Below are 19,340 nucleotides of genomic sequence, written 5' to 3' on the forward strand. Positions count from 1 at the left end.
AGGTGTATTTTTATCTGTTTGTCAAATCTGATTCTACTGCTTGCATCAGTTACCTGATGAGAAATAGAGTTCCATGGATCTATGTAGCACTGTGCACCTCCCACCGTCTGTCCTTGACTTGGGGATTGTGAAGAGACCTTTGGTGGCATGTCTTGTGGGGTATGCATGAGTGTCTGAGCTGTGTGCTAGTAGTTTAAACAGACACTTAGGTGCATTCAACATGTCAACACTTTGTACAAAAACAAGTAGTGATGAAGTCAATCTCTCCTCCATTTTGAGCCATGAGAGATTTACATGCATATTATTAATGTTAACTCTCCGTGTACATTTAAGGGCCAGCGCGTGTTGCCCTGTTCTGAGCCAATTGTAATTCTCCTAGGTCCCTCTTTGTGGCACCTGACCAAAGGACTGAACAGTAGTCCAGGTGTGACAAAACTAGAGCCTGAAGGACCTACCTTGTTGATAGTGTTGTTAAAAATGCAGAACAGCGCTTTATTATGGACAGACTTCTAAACCATTTTAGCTACTGTTGTATCAACATGTTTTGACCATGACAGTTTACAATCCAGGGTTACTCCAAGCAGTTTAATCACCTAAACTTGCTCAATTTCCAAATTATTTATTACAAGATTTAGTTCAGGTTTAGGGTTTAGTGAATGATTTGTACCAAATACAGTGCTTTTACTTCTTTAAATATTTAGGACTAATTTATTCCTTGCCACCCATTCTGAAACTAACTGCCACTCTTTGTTAATTGTTGCAGTCATTTCACTCACTAGCTGACGTGTATAGTGTTGTAGACACACTGGCCTCACCCAACGCCAGTGGCAAGTCACTAGTAAAAACTGAAAAAAGTAAGGGGCCTAGACAGCTGTCCTGGCGTATTCTTGGATTATGTTGGAGAGGCTTCCATCAAAGAACACGCTCTGTGTTCTGTTAGACAGGTAACTCTTTATCCACAATATGGTAGGGGGTGTAAAGCCACATACGTTTTTCCAGTAGCAGACTATGATTGATGACGTCAAAAGCCACACTGAAATCTAACAAAACAGCCCCCACAATATTTTTCATCATCCGTTACTCTCAGTCAATCATCAGTAATTTGTGTAAGTGTCGTGCTTGTTGAATGTCTTTTCCTACAAGCGTGCTGAAAGTCTGTTGTCCATTTGTTTACAGTACAATACCATTGTATCTGGTGAAAAACATTTTTAAGGGTTGGTAACAGGCTGATTAGTTGGTTATTTGAGCCAGTAAAGGGGGCTTTACTATTCTTGGTTAGCAAATTACTTTTGCTTCCCTCCAGGCCTGAGGGCACACACTTAGTAGGCTTAGATTGAAGATATGGACAAATAGGAGTGGCAATATCGTCCGCTATTATCCTCAATAATTTTCCCTCCAAGTTGTCAGACCACGGTGGCTTGTCATTGTTGATAGGCAACAATCATTCTTTCACCTCTTCCACACTCACTTCACAGAATTACAATGCTTGTCTTTCATAATTCAAATCAGTTATACTTGGATGTGTAGTGTCAGCATTTGTTGCTGGCATGTCATGCCAATAAAAAAAATAATTTAAGTAATTGACAACATCATTGGGTTTTGTTATGAATGAGCCATCTGATTCAATGAATGATGGAACTGAGTTTGCCTTTTTGTCCAAATTTTTATTTAAGGTGCTCCAAAGCTTTTTTCTATCAATCTTAATAGAATTTATATTTGTTTCAAATCAAATTGTATTTGTCACATGCGCCGAATACAAAGACCTTACATTGAAATGCTTACTTACACACCCTTAACCAACAATGCAGTTTTAAGAGAAATACCTACCAAAATAAGAAATAAAGTAACAAATAACTAAAGAGCAGCAGTAAAATAACAATAGAGGCTATATATAAGGGTGTACCGGTACAGAGTCAATGTGCAGGGGCACCGGTTAGTCAAGGTAATTCATGTAATATATACATGTGGGGTAGAGTTATTAAAGTAACTTATGCATAAATAATAACAGAGAGTAGCAGCAGCGTAAAGGAGGGGGGAGGGGCAAGGCAAGTAGTCTAGGTAGCCATTTGATTAGTCTTATGGCTTGGGGTTAGAAGCTGTTTAGAAGCCTCTTGGACCTAGACTTGGCCCTCTGATACCGCTTACCGTGCGGTAGCAGATAGAACAGTCTATGACTAGGGTGGCTGGAGTCTTTGACAATGTTTAGGGCCTTCCTCTGACACTGCCTAGTATGGAAGCCCTGGATGGCAGGAAGCTTGGCCCCAGTGATGTACTGGCCGTACGCACTACCCTCTGTAGTGCCTTGTGGTCAGAGGCTGAGCAGTAGCCATACCAGGCAGTGATGCAGCCAGTCAGGATGCTCTCGATGGTGCAGCTGTAGAACCTTTTGACGATTTGAGGACCCATGCCAAATCTTTTCAGTCTCTTGAGGGGGAAAAGGTTTTGTTGTGCCCTCTTCACGACTGTCTTGGTGTGCTTGGACCATGATAGTTTGTTGGTGATGTGGACACCAAGGAACTTGAAGCTCTCAACCTGCTCCACTACAGCCCAGTCGATGAGAATGGGGGCGTGCTTGGTCCTCCTTTTCCTGTATTCCACAATCATCTCCTTAGTCTTGATCACGTTGAGGGAGAGGTTGTTGTCCTGGCACCACACGGCCAGGTCTCTGACCTCCTCCCTATATGCTGTCTCGTCGTTGTTGGTGATAAGTTCTACCACTGTTGTCATCAGCAAACTTAATGATGGTGTTGGAGTCGTGCCTGGCCGTGCAGTCATGAGTGAACAGGGAGTACAGGAGGGTTTCATAGTATAATTTCTTATTTTTATTCAGATAGACACATGATTTCTGAATATGCAGTACGTTTACCAATCGGTTCTGCAGCCAGACTTACAGTATGTGCCATTCCTTTTGCCTCATACCTCTCGACCATTACATTTTCCAATTCCTCATCAATCCACAGGGATTTAACAGTGTTTGCTTTTGCTTTTCTTAATAATGGGTGCATGCTTAATAGTAACTGGAATAAGCAATTTCATAAATGTGTCAAGTGCAGCATCTGGTTGCTCCTCATTACACACCACAGACCAACAAATATTATTTACATCAACAACGTAGGAATCACTACAAAACGTATTGTATGACCTCTTAGACACTATATTAGGCACAGCCTTTGGAACTTTGGTTTTCCTGATCACTACATGATCACTACATCCGATGGATTTGGATACTACTTTAAAGCAAATTTCTGCATCAATAGTAAAGATGTGATCAATACATGATTATGATGTCATTCATGTCCTGTTTGTAACTACCCTGTTAGGTTGACTGATAACCTGAACCAGGTTGCAGGCACAAGTTACAGTTTGAAGCTTTTTCAATATTTAAATCACCCAGAAAATGTATCCTGAATGTTTTGGTACACCTACTGGAGAGCTCTTCTTTGTCTCTACCTATTCAGCATTGTTCACACCCTCTTAGAGCCTTAGCCCCACCCATCTCTTTAAGGATTCACATGAGGCCATGTGCTAAACAGAGTGAGTAGTTTAGTAAACAACCAACGATTTCCAGACTAAAAGTAGTAAAAGTAGTAGCCAACAATAAGGAAAAACTTCAGGTAAAAATACACTATCTAGTCCTTGGCCTATATCGTAATCTGACTTTGCAGGTCATGTTGTTCTTCAAATTACCATCTCTGGTAAACAGACACTATATCAAATACAATCTAAGTTTATTTGCCACATGCACAGAATACAGAAGGTGAAAATGGTTCAGTGAAATGGTTACTGCATAGTAGCAATTTCAAAAACTGAGAGTGTCCAGATAAATATACATTATAATTATTAGATGATGCTTACCCGACACACCAATCTAAATTGATGTTCATGAAATACAATAGGATGGCCATAATCACCCCCAGACACACCTGGCTAACTTGATGGGTCATGTAATCATCTGTCTTTTGTTAGCTAGCTTGCTAAACAATGAACCGCCATAATCGCAACTCGTACTACTACCAATACAAACATTGTCATAGCTGTAGTATGAATCTGCAGGTAGCTAAAGCTAACCAACTTGGTTCATTGTTAGCTAGCTAACATTAGTCTATAACCAGCAATGCAAATGTGTTTCTGATTCAATTAATATTACGACACAGATCATGTAAATACGAATTTGTTCTCAACTGACTTGCCTTGTTAAATAAAGGAAAATGAAATAAAATGACCTGAAACATGATAGCTAGAGCGCAATGAGCCAAGTGTAAAGCCTTGTGTTGTAGGTTATTGTCCTGGAGATAGGTGAATTCCTCTCCCAGTCTCTGGTGTAAAGCAGACGGAAGCAGCTATTCCTCTAAATAAGGAGGCAGTTACTTCGTGATGTGTTGTGTTGGATTTGCCCCAAACATAAGGCTCAGCATTTAAGGCCAAAAAAGTTGATTTCTTTGCCGTGTTTAATTTTTTTTCAGTTTTAATTTAGTGCCTTGTTGCATGTTTTTTTGATTTTTAAATTCCGCATTTTATATTTTCACTCTGTAATTTAGCCGATTATTGTGGAGTAACTACAATGTTGTTGATCCATCCTCTGTTTTCTCCCTTCACAGCCCTTGAACTCTGTAGCTGTTTTAAAATCACCAATGGCCTCATCCTGCAGCTCAGTTCAGAGTGACGACTCTATCTTTGTTGTGTCTGGGTGGTTCAATAAATCATCCACAGCATAATTATTAACTTGACCACGTTTAAAGAGATATTACCATTTATTGGATTTTATTCAACCTTTATTTAAGCAGGAAGGCATGCTGAGACCACAGTCTCTTTTGCAGATGAGCCCTCCATAAACACATAAATAACCAACATCATATGAAACAAACACTTGAATCATTGTCTGATTTGTTATTGTTATCCATTTACCAATCACTGCTCTTCTTTATGAAGCTTTCGAAAAGATCCCTGGTCTTTGTAGTTGACAAAAAAAAATCACAACTAAATTCATTTCACTCCCACTTTGTCACACAACAAAAATGTGAACATATCCAAAGAGGTGAATACCCACTGTACTTGTTCAAATTTATTTTGTTTTGAAATGTATTTAGAAGTAATGAAATACCTGAAATAGTATTTGAGCCCAGGTATGATCCACAAGTGTTGTATCTAGTTGTATAGTGCTGATTTACATTGTTTTATGCATTTATGTATAATTGCACTAAATGTGGTGATGCTGTGCTGTTGAGTGTAAGATGCAAGACAAGTTTCCAGGAAGGGACACAATAATGAATTACCTGAATTGTGACATGGGGTGATGTGAATAGTGTACTCTATCCACTAACATCTAACTTTGTCACTCACCCTGATGTCTTCGTAGGCTGTCTCCACGCTGGTGACCTCATGATCCTGGTGTCCTCCAGACAGTCTGTCAGTCTCAGAGAGCAGACAACCACAGCCCAGACAGAAGCAATCCATCCCCTGTAGGGCAGCAGCTGCTCTGGCCTGGCTCTCCTCCTCCGCATCGAATATCTCATAATCAGCCTCAATGGGCTCCTCGTAAGCGGGGAGATCCAGCCCTCTCTCTTCTCTTACCCTCTCCTCCATCTCTCGCTCCTTCTGCCTCTCCATATCCACCAACAGGTTTTCTCTCACCCTTTCCTTCTGCTTTTCTCCCTCCAATACCAACTCCATCTCACTCTTCCTCTCCTGTCGCTCCTTCTCCTTCAGCCTCTGATTGTCTCTTTCTCTCTCCCTCTCTCTCTCCTGTCTCTCCTTCTGCTCCCTCTCCTCCCTCTCCTGTCTCTCCTCCTCCCTCAACAACTCTCTCTCCCTCTCCTTTTCCTCCCTCTCATGTCTCTCCTTCTCTGCCCTCTCCTGTCTCGCTTTCTCTTCCTTCAGTCTCTGCCTGTCCTTTTCTCGCTCCCTTTCCATCTGTCTCTCCCTCTCCTGTCTCTCTTTCTCTTCCTTCAGCCTCTGCCTGTCCTTTTCTCTCTCCCTCTCCACCTGTCTCTCCTTCTCCTCGCTCTCCTCCTTCAGCCTATGCATCTCCCTTTCTCTCTCCCTCTCCAACTCCATCTGTCTTTCCCTCTCCTGTCTCTCCTTCTCCTCCCTCTCCTTCCGCCTCAGTCTCTCATTTTCTCTTTCCCGCTCCAACTCCATCTGTCTCTCCTTCTCCTGTCTCTCTTTCTCTTCCTTCAGCCTCTGTCTGTCCTTTTCTCTCTCCCTCTCCATCTGTCTCTCCCTCTCCTGTCTCTCCTTCTCCTCGCTCTCCTCATTCAGCCTCTGCCTCTCCCTTTCCTTTTCTCTCTCCCTCTCTAACTCCATCTGTCTTTCCCCCTCCTGTATCTCCTTCTCCTCTCTCTCCTTTAGCCTCTGCCTCTCAATTTCTCTCTCCCTCTCCAATTCTATCTGTATCTCCCTCTCCTGTCTCTCTTTCTCTTCCTTCAGCCCCTGCCTGTCCTTTTCTCTCTCCCTCTCCTGTCTCTCCTTCTCCTCACTCTCCTCCTTCAGCCTCTGCCTTTCCCTTTCTCTCTCCTTCTCCTCTCTCTCCTTCAGCCTTTGCCTCTCATTTTCTCTTTCCCGCTCCAAATCCATCTGTCTCTCCCTCTCCTGCCTCTCCTTCTCCTTCTCCTGTCTCTCTTTCTCTTCCTTTAGCCTCTGCCTGTCCTTTTCTCTCTCCTTCTCCATCTGTCTCTCCTTCTCCTCGCTCTCCTCCTTCAGCCTCTGCCTTTCCCTTTCTCTCTCCCTCTCCTGTCTCTCCTTCTCCTCGCTCTCCTCCTTCAGCCTCTGCATCTCCTTTTCTCTCTCCCTCGCCACCTGTCTCTCCTTCTCCTCGCTCTCCTGCTTCAGCCTATGCATCTCCCTTTCTCTCTCCCTCTCCAACTCCATCTGTCTCTCCCTCTCCTGTCTCTCCTTCTCCTCTCTCTCCTTCAGCCTCTGCCTCTCCCTTTCTCTCTCCCTCTCCAACTCCATCTGTCTTTCCCTCTCCTGTCTCTCCTTCTCCTCCCTCTCCTTCAGCCTCTGCCTCTCATTTTCTCTCTCCCGCTCCAATTCTATCTGTCTCTCCTTCTCCTGTCTCTCTTTCTCCTCCTTCAGCCTTTGCCTCTCCTTTTCTCTCTCCCTCTCCTGTCTCTCCTTCTCCTCGCTCTCCTCCTTCAGCCTCTGCATCTCCTTTTCTCTCTCCCTCTCCAACTCCATCTGCCTTTCCCTCTCCTGTCTCTCCTTATCCTCCCTCTCCTTCAGCCTCTGCCTCTCCTTTTGTCTTTCCCTTTCAAACTCCATCTGTCTCTCCCTCTCCTGTCTCTCCTTCTCCTCTCTCTCCTTCAGCCTCTGTCTCTCATTTTCTCTCTCCCTCTCCAATTTTATCTGTCTCTCCTTCTCCTTCTCCTGTCTCTCCTTCTCTTCCTTCAGCCTCTGCCTGTCCTTTTCTCTCTCCTTCTCCATCTGTCTCTCCTTCTCCTCGCTCTCCTCCTTCAGCCTCTGCCTTTCCCTTTCTCTCTCCCTCTCCTGTCTCTCCTTCTCCTCGCTCTCCTCCTTCAGCCTCTGCATCTCCTTTTCTCTCTCCCTCTCCACCTGTCTCTCCTTCTCCTCACTCTCCTCCTTCAGCCTATGCATCTCCCTTTCTCTCTCCCTCTCCAACTCCATCTGTCTTTCCCTCTCCTGTCTCTCCTTCTCCTCCCTCTCCTTCAGCCTCTGCCTCTCATTTTCTCTCTCCTGCTCCAATTCTATCTGTCTCTCCTTCTCCTGTCTCTCCTTCTCTTCCTTCAGCCTCTGCCTGTCCTTTTCTCTCTCCTTCTCCATATGTCTCTCCCTCTCCTGTCTCTCCTCCTTCAGCCTTTGCCTCTCATTTTCTCTCTCCCTCTCCTGTCTCTCCTTCTCCTCGCTCTCCTCCTTCAGCCTCTGCCTCTCCTTTTCTCTCTCCAACTCCATCTGCCTTTCCCTCTCCTGTCTCTCCTTCTCCTCCCTCTCCTTCAGCCTCTGCCTCTCCTTTTGTCTTTCCCTCTCAAACTCCATCTGTCTCTCCCTCTCCTGTCTTTCCTTCTCCTCTCTCTCCTTCAGCCTCTGCCTCTCATTTTCTCTCTCCCTCTCCAACTCCATCTGCCTTTCCCTCTCCTGTCTCTCCTTCTCCTCCCTCTCCTTCAGCCTCTGCCTCTCCTTTTGTCTTTCCCTCTCAAACTCCATCTGTCTCTCCCTCTCCTGTCTCTCCTTCTCCTCTCTCTCCTTCAGCCTCTGCCTCTCATTTTCTCTCTCCCTCTCCAATTCTATCTGTCTCTCCTTCTCCTTCTCCTGTCTCTCTTTCTCTTCCTTCAGCCTCTGCCTGTCCTTTTCTCTCTCCTTCTCCATCTGTCTCTCCCTCTCCTGTCTCTCCTTCTCCTCCTTCAGCCTCTGCCTCTCCCTTTCTCTTTCCCTCTCCTGTCTCTCCTTCTCCTCGCTCTCCTCCTTCAGCCTCTGCCTCTGCCTTTCTCTCTTCCTCTCCAACTCTATATGTCTATCCCTCTCCTGTCTCTCCTTCACCTGTCTCTCCTTCTCCTTCTCCTCCTTCAGCCTCTCCCTTTCTCTCTCCCTCTCCAATTCTATTGTTCTCTCCCTCACCTGTCTCTCCTTCTCTTCTTTCAGCCTCTGCTTCTCCTTTTCTCTCTCCCTCTCCATCTGTCTTTTCCTCTCATGTCTCTCCTTCTCCTCCTTCTCCTTCTCTTCCTTCAGCCTCTCCTTTTCTCTTTCATTTTCCACCTGTCTCTCCCTCTCCTGTTTCTCCCTCTCCTGTCTCTCCTTCTCCTCCTTCAGCCCCTGCCTCTCCCTATCTCTCTCCCTTTCCAATTGTATATGTCTCTCCCTCTCCTGTCTCTCATTTTCCTTCCTCTCCTTGTTCTCCTTCTCCTGTCTCTCCTTTGCCTCCTTCAGCCTTAGCCTCTCCCTTTCTCTTTCCTTCTCCAACCCCATCTGTCTCTCCTTCTCATGTTTCCCCCTCTCCTCTCTCTCCCACTCCTCCCTCTCCTGTCTCTCCTCCTCCTTGAGCCTCTGCTTCTTTCTCTCCCTCTCCAACTCCATCTCTCTCTCCTTTTCTTTCTCCAGCTCCCTCTCTCTCTCTAGATTAGAGTTAGGGCCTGGGCAGAGCTGTTTTCTCTCTGTCTCAGACACCATCATCTCTCTTGCCTCCTGCTGCGAGATTATCTCATACTCCAGCTCTTCTGCAGTCTCCCTGTGCAGCTCCATCTCTGAAACGACAGTTTCTCTGTGCAGCTCAGAGAGGTCTTCCTGAGGAGCAAAGCTCCTGAGGGGAGTGAACACCCACTCGTCCTCACCTTCCAAGTCCTGCTTCTTCATTGGCTCTTTCTCCTGTCCCTTATCTCCCTCAGCAGGGGCAAGAAGTGACGCCCATTGCTCCGCAGCTTCTGCAGGAGGGGCAGTTGGAACTACTTTGGCTTCAGGATTGTGTGTGAAGGACTCCTCCGCTACACTCACAGGCTCCTCAGATCTATTCTCTACTTTTTCAACTTTGTGTGCTTCAGCTAGCATTTCCATTCTATTGATTGCTTCAGCTGCAATTTCAGATGCCATTTTAGTATCATCTGATACTTTCACAACAACTACTGATAAATCAGTAACTGCCTTTTGAGAGACCCTGTGTAGCTCCAGTGCTCCTGCTATGGCCTCAGTTGGATCTTTAATAGCATCCTCTGCTCTTACAGGTTCAGATGCTTTAACTACAGTCTCTGTTTTACTTTCAGTTGACACCTGATTCACCTGTACAACCACAGGCTCCTGAATTACAACTGGTTTTGCCACTCTAGACACTTCTACTTTGTCTTGTTTTTTCACCTCCTCTGCCTGAGCTAGTAGTTCTGTTTCATGGGATACTTTATCTGACACTACCTCCTCCTGGCTGTCAACCTCTGACTCATGTGCCTCAGGTGTTGTCTCACTTTTAGCTTCCTCTATCACATCAACCTTCTCAGGTTTCTTTCCTGGGACTAGATGGTCCTTCTCAACTTGAGACACTTTGCTGTCTGTATTTACAGTCTGTCTGTATTTTGAGTCTTTTTCTGGACCAGTTTCCTTGATGTGCAGCAAAGATTTCTCTGTTGATTCTTCCATCTCTGTTGATTCCTCCATCTCTTTATATCCTGCTGGTTGCAGGTACCCATTCATCTCTGCAGCTTTGATCTCCTCATTCTTACACTCCTCCTTCTCCTCCTCTTCTTCTTCCACCACTCTCGTTAGGAATCCGGTCAGCTCAAACTTACTCTGCGACCACATCATTAGCCCCTCCCCTTTACCATCCACTTCTTCTGATTGGTCCTCCACATTGGGAGTCTCGTCTTTCAGGATAAACTTCTCCAGGTATCCGTCTGTTTCCTCTGAATCAGACAGTCGCCTCTGGAACGATCTGTCCGACCCCACGCTTTCTGCCTCTGAGCCTTCCTCGTCGCTCCTCCTCCTCTCCCCCATGGCGTCCTCGTACAGGTCGGAGTAGAGGAAGGACATGGCTGTGGGTTCCTCTAGCAGGATGGGATCAATGATCTTAGGGGGTCCTGGGGAGAGGAAGATGGGGGTGAGGATGCTCTCCTCTCTGCCGAACAGCGCTGACCCACTTTCCTTCAGAGACCTCAGACTCTCCCTTCTTCCTTCCTTCCCTCCCTCCTCTTCATCCTCTTCTCCCCTTTTCATCAGGTCCTCTGGGGGTGCGTGGTGTTTGTTCCCGTAGAACACCTCATCCAAACGCTCGCTGGCAATCTCCATGTCTGTGACAAACACAAAGTCATCGTCCGGAGCTGCAGAGAGGCTGTCTGTGGCTGTCATCTGCCCCAGATTAGTCTCCTCTCGTTGGGGCTTCGTGGGTGTCTCGTCTCCCACTGGCTCTGGAACCTGCTGCCCAGGAACCACCTCATCCAGGAGGGTAAATGCCTCAAAGTAGTCCATGTCGCTGGTGCCGTCCCTGTGGCTGTGAGGCCCCTGTTGCTCTGTGGGTTCTGAGGGCTTAGACTCTCCTACTTCTTCTCCTTCTGTGCCCTCCTGTACCTCCTTCATTTCTGGGTAGTCCTGGGCAGGTAAGGCCTCAGAGCCCCGCCTGGATTTGGACCTGATCCTGGGTGTCTCCTCCAAGTAGGACAGGTTATCCTGCAGCTCAGTGCTCTCCTCCTCGTCCACTGTGGGCAGTTTGGACGGGACTTTGATGTTGAGGATCTCATAACCCTCTGAAATCAGACTAAACAGCTCCTGCTCTTTGTCTTTCACTTCCCCTGACTCTGTGTCTGACTCTACACTCTCCACACGGATGTTTGGCACAGACACCTCAGCCATCTCAGGCCTCTCCACCCCCAGTGTCGAGCCAGACCTGGAGCTCCCGGGTCTCCTTAGCCTCTCCCCCAGCCTGGCCTTTCCTCTCATCCTCTTCCTCCTCCGAACTATCTTGTCCTCATCGAAGACAATGGTAATTTTGCCCTGTGCACCTCCACCACCGGTAGCAGAGCCATCCAAACTGTAGGTGTCAGAGCTGTAGCTGGCCTCCGACGCCCAGGGGGTGGAGCATCGGCTGGAGGCCGTTTCCCAGACTATGCCGCTGTCCTCACTCTGAACAGTCACCATGGAGAAGGACGGGTCCACCATCAGACACTGCAGCTTGGGCTTCACAGACTGGTCCTGGACCACCTCCCGCAGACTGAAGAAAAGAACAGGGAGTTAGATTAGTTACTTGGGAGCACATAAGAACATAGGTCTACAAGTGAAATGCACATGTGGGGGTACTTCAGGGGGTATTCCGGGAATAGCAAACTGTGAGCAAAAACCTCACATTGAACGTGATTACCTCAACCGTTTCTCAGCTTGATAACTAGAGAAGTGTGCATCAACTTGCAGTGTGTGTGTGCATATCAGTGCGTGTGTGTGATAAGTGATCAATTAATCAATGTCTGGTTGTGCGCATGTGTGTTTGGCAAGGGGTATCGCTTGACCGTAGCTCTGGGAATCTTAATTGTACAAACCCTATTATCTGGCAGGCAGGGAATATTATTTCTAGATCAATTCTAGAGCGAAGATTCTACACCCCACTTTGCTCAAGCTGATCCTCTCCAATGGACTCAGAAGGTGAAGCTAAAAATGGGTCGGTTTGGGGCATTCAAAGGGGAGAGTCAATAGGCAGGTTTCCATCGCCCCAGGTTTATTTAACAAAATCAACATCCCATTGGGCACACACTGGTTGAATCAACGTTGTTTCCATGTCATTGAACCAACGTAGAATATGCATTGAATTGATGCCTGTGCCCAGTTGGATGTGTAAAGGGATGGCAGCTATAGGATAAATGTTCTAAAGGTCAACAACAGAGTTGTATTTTTCTTTTGTTGAACTTTCTTCATTTGGATAGTAGCTGCGGCACACCTTTTGTAATATCCAGGAAAGTAGACCGGACACCGTCGCAAATCACACATTGTGTCCTGTCACAGATCATTCTCTAACCACTTGCAAGAAGCCTGATCCAGGCCTATTTAAGTCAAGTCGGCCTTTGAGTGAGAATGTAATGGTCAACAGTGTCGAAGGCCTTGGAAGGTTTATGAATGAGGCAGCACAATGTTTTTTATGATCTAAGCAATTTAACACATCATCTATAACAAGCGTAGCAGCTGAAACTGTGCTATGTCTGGGTCTAAAACCAGACTGGTGCACATTTAGAATAGAATGAGAAGTTTAAAAAGGTCTTAGCTGAGAGTTGGCCAGGGATTCTAAAACTTTGGAAAGGCAAGATAATTGATCTAAGTCAAAATGATCTACTCCGTTGTGTAGGGGGGACGACGTGTCACTTTCCAGATCTTAGGGATAACACCAGGAACAATTGTCAATTAAAAAATATAGGCTAATGATTCTGCAATAAGTGGGGCAGAGAGCTGCAGTAAGAAGGGATCAAGAGAATCAGCCCCTGTGGATTTGTTAGCAAGGCACTTACCAAATCATAGATATAAAATGGTTGATATGAAAATAGAGAATGTGTATCTGGGAGTGCATCATTTTCAAAAGTTTCGAGGGGAATAAATTAGGAATTTCTAGAAACTATTCTTTAAAATAGATGGCCAGCTGAGGCAAAATGGTGTTTCCATCTGTCTGAGCTGATCTCAGTCCAGCTTTCAACTTAGTCTTGAAAGTTGTAATAGTAGAATGCACAAGGTGCCATTTCGAAATCGGTCATCAGTTTTCCTCTTGTCATGTCAGTCATTGAATACCTTAGAGAGCTATTTATAACTTGGCAGAAACGTCCAGATCAACTAGCCCATGTCAGCTAACAGCTAACATTCAGAGATTTAAGTACTTTCCAGAAGTTTGCTGGATTCCTACTATTCTGACATACACAGTTCAAGAAGTACAGTATGTTGACTTTGCTTTCCAAACCAAAGACAGACATCTACAGTGCCTTCAGAAGTATTCACACCACTTGACTTTTTCCACATTTTGTTGTGTTACAGCCTGAATTTAAAATTGATTACATAGAGATGTTTTGTTACTGGCCTACACACAATATGCCATCATGTCAAAGTGGAATTATGTTTTCTAAAAGTTTTACAAATCAATTAAAAATTAAAAGCTGAAATGTCTTGAGTAAATAAATATTCAACCCCTTTGTTATGGCAAGCCTACATAAGTTCAGGAGTAGAACTGTGCTTAACAAGTCACATAAGTTGCATAGTTGCATAATGACTACCTCATATTTGTACCCCACAAATACAATTATCTGTAAGGTCCCTCAATCGAGCAGTGAATTTCAAATGCAGATTCAACCACAAAGATCAGGGAGGTTTTTCATTGCCTCACAAAGAAGAGCACCTATTGGTACATGGGTAAAAAAAAAAAAAAAAGCAGATATTGAATATCCCTTTGAGTATGGTGACGTTATTAATTACACTTTGGATGGCGTATCAATACACCCAGTCACTACAAAGATATAGGTGTCCTTCCTAGCTCAGTTGCCGGAGAGGAAGGAAACCGCTCAGGGATTTTACCATGAGGCCAATGGTGACTTTAAACAGTTACAGATTTTAATGGCTGTGTTGGAGAAAACTGAGGATGGATCAACAACATTGTAGTTACTCCACAATACTAACCTAATTTACAGAGTGAAAAGAAGGAAGTTGAACAGAATAAAAAATATTCCAAAGCATGCATCCTGTTTGAAACAAGACACTAAAGTTACACTGCAAAAAAATGTGGCAAAGCAATTAACTTTTTGTCCTGAAAACAAAGTGTTATATTTGGGGCAAATCCAATACATCAGTGAGTACCACTCTCCGTATTTTCAATCATAGTGGTGGCTGCTCCATGTTATGGGTATGCTTGTGTCATGTACTGTCATGTTGTCTTGTCTCTGTCCTTTCCCTTCACCCTGTCTCCCTCTGCTGGTCGTGTTAGGTTACCTTTTCTCCCCCGCTTTCCCCCAGCTGTCCCTTGTCTCCTCTAACTACCCATTCACCCCGTTCCCCACCTGTTCCCTTTTTTCCCTCTGATTAGGTCCCTATATCTCTCTCTGTTTCTGCTCCTGTCCTTGTCGGATTCTTGTTTGTTTGTGTCATTCATGCCTGAACCAGACTGTCGTCATGTTTGCTGTAACCTTGTCCTGTCCTGTCGGAATCTGCCGGTCCATCTGAGCCTACCTATGTTTGGTAATTAAAGAAGCTCTGTTTAAGTTGATTCGCTTTTGGGTCCTCATTCACGCACCGTAACAGAAGAATCCGACCAAGAATGGACCCAGCGACTTCGGATCCTCTCCACTCAGCCGTCGAGATCCAGGGAGCGATGCTAGGCAGACACAAGCAGGAATTGTCTGCTGCTCGACATGCCGTTGAGACCCTGGCCACCCAAGTCTCCAACCTCACAGAACAGGTTCACCATCTCCGCCTCGATCCACCGGCCACTTCCAGGGCTTTCGAATCTCCGGAGCCCAGAATCAATAACCCGCCGTGTTACTCTGGGGAGCCCACTGAATGCCGCTCGTTCCTCACCCAGTGTGATATTGTGTTTTCTCTCCAGCCCAACACTTACTCCAGGAGCACTGCTCGTGTCGCCTACGTCATATCTCTCCTTATTGGACGGGCTCGTGAGTGGGGCACGGCAATCTGGGAGGCAAGGGCTGAGTGTACTAACCAGTATCAAGACTTTAAGGAGGAGATGATACGGGTTTTTGATCGATCTGTTTTTGGGGAGGAGGCTTCCAGGGCCCTGTCTTCCCTATGTCAAGGCAATCGATCCATAACAGACTACTCTATTGAGTTTCGCACTCTTGCTGTCTCCAGTGGCTGGAACGAGCCGGCCTTGCTCGCTCGTCTTCTGGAGGGTTTCCGCGCAGAGGTAAAGGATGAGATTCTCTCCCGGGAGGTTCCTTCCAGCGTGGATTCCTTGATTGAACTCGCTATTCGCATTGAGCGACGGGTTGATCTTCGTCACCGAGCTCGTGGAAAGGAGCTCGCGCTCTCCGTCGCCTCCCTCTCCGCATCACTACCATCTTCCTCTGCCGGCTCGGGTGCTGAGCCCATGCAGCTGGGAGGTATCCGCATCGCGACTGAGGAGAGGGAACGGAGAATCACCAACCGCCTCTGTCTCTATTGCGGTTCCGCTGGTCATTTTGTCACTTCATGTCCAGTAAAAGGCCAGAGCTCGTCAGTAAGCGGAGGGCTACTGGTGAGCGCTACTACTCCTGTCTCTCCTTCAAGATCCTGCACTACCTTGTCGGTCCATCTACGCTGGACCGGTTCGTCAGCTTCCTGCAGTGCCTTAATAGACTCTGGGGCGGAGGGCTGTTTTATGGACGAGACCTGGGCTCGGGAACATGACATTCCTCTCAGACAGTTAAAGGAGCCCACGGCCTTGTTCGCCCTGGATGGTAGTCCTCTCCCCAGGATTCAGCGTGAGACGCTACCTTTAACCCTCACTGTTTCTGGTAATCATAGTGAAACCATTTCTTTTTTAATTTTTCGTTCACCTTTTACACCTGTTGTTTTGGGCCATCCCTGGCTAGTTTGTCATAATCCTTCCATTAATTGGTCTAGTAATTCTATCCTCTCCTGGAACGTCTCTTGTCATGTGAAATGTTTAATGTCTGCTATCCCTCCTGTTTCCTCTGTCTCTTCTTCACAGGAGGAGCCTGGTGATTTGACAGGGGTGCCGGAGGAATATCACGATCTGCGCACGGTGTTCAGTCGGTCCAGGGCCACCTCTCTTCCTCCACACCGGTCGTATGATTGTAGTATTGATCTCCTTCCGGGAACCACCCCCCCCCGGGGTAGACTATACTCTCTGTCGGCTCCCGAACGTAAGGCTCTCGAAGATTATTTGTCTGTAGCTCTTGACGCCGGTACCATAGTCCCCTCCTCCTCTCCCGCCGGAGCGGGGTTTTTTTTTGTCAAGAAGAAGGACGGGTCTCTGCGCCCCTGCATAGATTATCGAGGGCTGAATGACATAACAGTGAAGAATCGTTATCCGCTTCCTCTTATGTCTTCAGCCTTCGAGATCCTGCAGGGAGCCAGGTTTTTCACTAAGTTGGACCTTCGTAACGCTTACCATCTCGTGCGCATCAGGGAGGGGGACGAGTGGAAGACGGCGTTTAACACTCCGTTAGGGCACTTTGAATACCGGGTTCTTCCTTTCGGCCTCGCTAACGCTCCAGCTGTCTTTCAGGCATTAGTCAATGATGTCCTGAGAGACATGCTGAACATCTTTGTTTTCGTTTACCTTGACGATATCCTGATTTTTTCACCGTCACTCCAGATTCATGTTCAGCACGTTCGACGTGTCCTCCAGCGCCTTTTAGAGAATTGTCTTTTTGTGAAGGCTGAGAAGTGCACTTTTCATGCCTCCTCCGTCACATTTCTCGGTTCTGTTATTTCCGCTGAAGGCATTAAGATGGATCCCGCTAAGGTCCAAGCTGTCATTGATTGGCCCGTCCCTAAGTCACGCGTCGAGCTGCAGCGCTTTCTCGGCTTCGCGAACTTCTATCGTCGTTTCATCCGTAATTTCGGTCAGGTGGCAGCTCCTCTCACAGCCCTTACTTCTGTCAAGACGTGCTTTAAGTGGTCCGTTTCCGCCCAGGGAGCTTTTGATCTCCTCAAGAATCGTTTTACATCCGCTCCTATCCTTGTTACACCTGACGTCTCTAGACAGTTCGTTGTCGAGGTTGACGCGTCAGAGGTGGGAGTGGGAGCCATCCTTTCTCAGCGCTCCCTCTCTGACGACAAGGTCCACCCATGCGCGTATTTTTCTCATCGCCTGTCGCCGTCGGAACGTAACTATGATGTGGGTAACCGCGAACTGCTCGCCATCCGGTTAGCCCTAGGCGAATGGCGACAGTGGTTGGAGGGGGCGACCGTTCCTTTTGTCGTTTGGACTGACCATAGGAACCTTGAGTACATCCGTTCTGCCAAACGACTTAATGCGCGTCAGGCGCGTTGGGCGCTGTTTTTCGCTCGTTTCGAGTTCGTGATTTCTTATCGTCCGGGCTCTAAGAACACCAAGCCTGATGCTTTGTCTCGTCTCTTCAGTTCTTCAGTAGCCTCCACTGACCCCGAGGGGATTCTCCCTGAGGGGCGTGTTGTTGGGTTGACTGTCTGGGGAATTGAGAGGCAGGTAAAGCAAGCACTCACTCAAACTCCGTCGCCGCGCGCTTGTCCTAGGAACCTTCTTTTCGTTCCCGTTCCTACTCGTCTGGCCGTTCTTCAGTGGGCTCACTCTGCCAAGTTAGCCGGCCACCCTGGCGTTCGGGGTACGCTTGCTTCCATTCGCCAGCGTTTCTGGTGGCCCACCCGGGAGCATGACACGCGTCGTTTCGTGGCTGCTTGTTCGGTCTGCGCGCAGACTAAGTCCGGTAACTCTCCTCCTGCCGGCCGTCTCAGGCCGCTTCCTATTCCCTCTCGACCGTGGTCTCACATCGCCTTAGATTTTGTCACCGGACTGCCTTCGTCAGCGGGGAAGACTGTTATTCTTACGGTTGTCGATAGGTTCTCTAAGGCGGCTCATTTCATTCCCCTTGCTAAGCTTCCTTCTGCTAAAGAGACGGCACAAATCATCATCGAGAATGTTTTCAGAATTCATGGCCTTCCGTCAGACGTCGTTTCGGACAGAGGTCCGCAATTCACGTCTCAATTTTGGAGGGAGTTTTGCCGTTTGATTGGGGCTTCCGTCAGTCTCTCTTCCGGCTTTCACCCCCAGTCTAACGGTCAAGCAGAACGGGCCAATCAGACTATTGGTCGCATCTTACGCAGTCTTTCTTTTCGCAACCCTGCGTCTTGGTCAGAACAGCTCCCCTGGGCAGAATACGCCCACAACTCGCTTCCTTCGTCTGCGACCGGGCTATCTCCTTTTCAGAGTAGCCTCGGGTACCAGCCTCCGTTGTTCTCATCTCAGTTCGCCGAGTCCAGCGTCCCCTCCGCTCAGGCTTTTGTCCAACGTTGCGAGCGCACCTGGAAGAGGGTCAGGTCTGCACTTTGCCGTTATAGGGCGCAGACTGTGAGAGCTGCTAATAAGCGTAGAACTAAGAGCCCTAGATATTGTCGCGGTCAGAGAGTTTGGCTCTCCACTCAGAACCTTCCCCTTAAGACGGCTTCTCGCAAGTTGACCCCGCGGTTCATTGGTCCATTCCGTATCTCTCAGGTCATTAATCCTGTCGCAGTGCGACTTCTTCTTCCGCGATATCTTCGTCGCGTCCACCCGGTCTTCCATGTCTCCTGTGTTAAGCCCGTTCTTCGCGCCCCCGCTCGTCTTCCCCCCCCCCCCCCCATCCTTGTCGAGGGCGCACCTATCTACAGGGTCCGTAAAATCTTGGACATGCGTCCTCGGGGCCGTGGTCATCAGTACCTAGTTGACTGGGAGGGGTACGGTCCTGAGGAGAGGAGTTGGGTTCCCTCTCGGGACGTGCTGGACCGTGCGCTGATTGATGATTTCCTCCGTTGCCGCCAGGTTTCCTCCTCGAGTGCGCCAGGAGGCGCTCGGTGAGTGGGGGGGTACTGTCATGTACTGTCATGTTGTCTTGTCTCTGTCCTTTCCCTTCACCCTGTCTCCCTCTGCTGGTCGTGTTAGGTTACCTTTTCTCCCCCGCTTTCCCCCAGCTGTCCCTTGTCTCCTCTAACTACCCATTCACCCCGTTCCCCACCTGTTCCCTTTTTTCCCTCTGATTAGGTCCCTATATCTCTCTCTGTTTCTGCTCCTGTCCTTGTCGGATTCTTGTTTGTTTGTGTCATTCATGCCTGAACCAGACTGTCGTCATGTTTGCTGTAACCTTGTCCTGTCCTGTCGGAATCTGCCGGTCCATCTGAGCCTACCTATGTTTGGTAATTAAAGAAGCTCTGTTTAAGTTGATTCGCTTTTGGGTCCTCATTCACGCACCGTAACA

At 47.3% G+C, this 19,340-nt stretch overlaps 1 protein-coding gene across 1 annotated transcript in view; it reads right to left on the minus strand.

Annotated features, from left to right (window-relative positions):
- The window catches only part of cmya5 (cardiomyopathy associated 5), a 59,956-nt gene that overhangs the window by 35,855 nt on the left and 4,761 nt on the right, over positions 1-19,340 (minus strand). Inside the window, exon 2 of the mRNA XM_090238178.1 lies at positions 5,341-11,638. Within this exon, the coding sequence (XP_090094304.1) occupies positions 5,341-11,638 (6,298 nt within the window). The remainder of the gene's footprint in view (positions 1-5,340; positions 11,639-19,340) is intronic.

The sequence above is a fragment of the Oncorhynchus mykiss genome, chromosome 6, assembly GCF_057628025.1.
Source record: "Oncorhynchus mykiss isolate SJ-2025 chromosome 6, ASM5762802v1, whole genome shotgun sequence".
In the NCBI taxonomy this organism is placed as follows: Eukaryota; Metazoa; Chordata; class Actinopteri; order Salmoniformes; family Salmonidae; genus Oncorhynchus; species Oncorhynchus mykiss.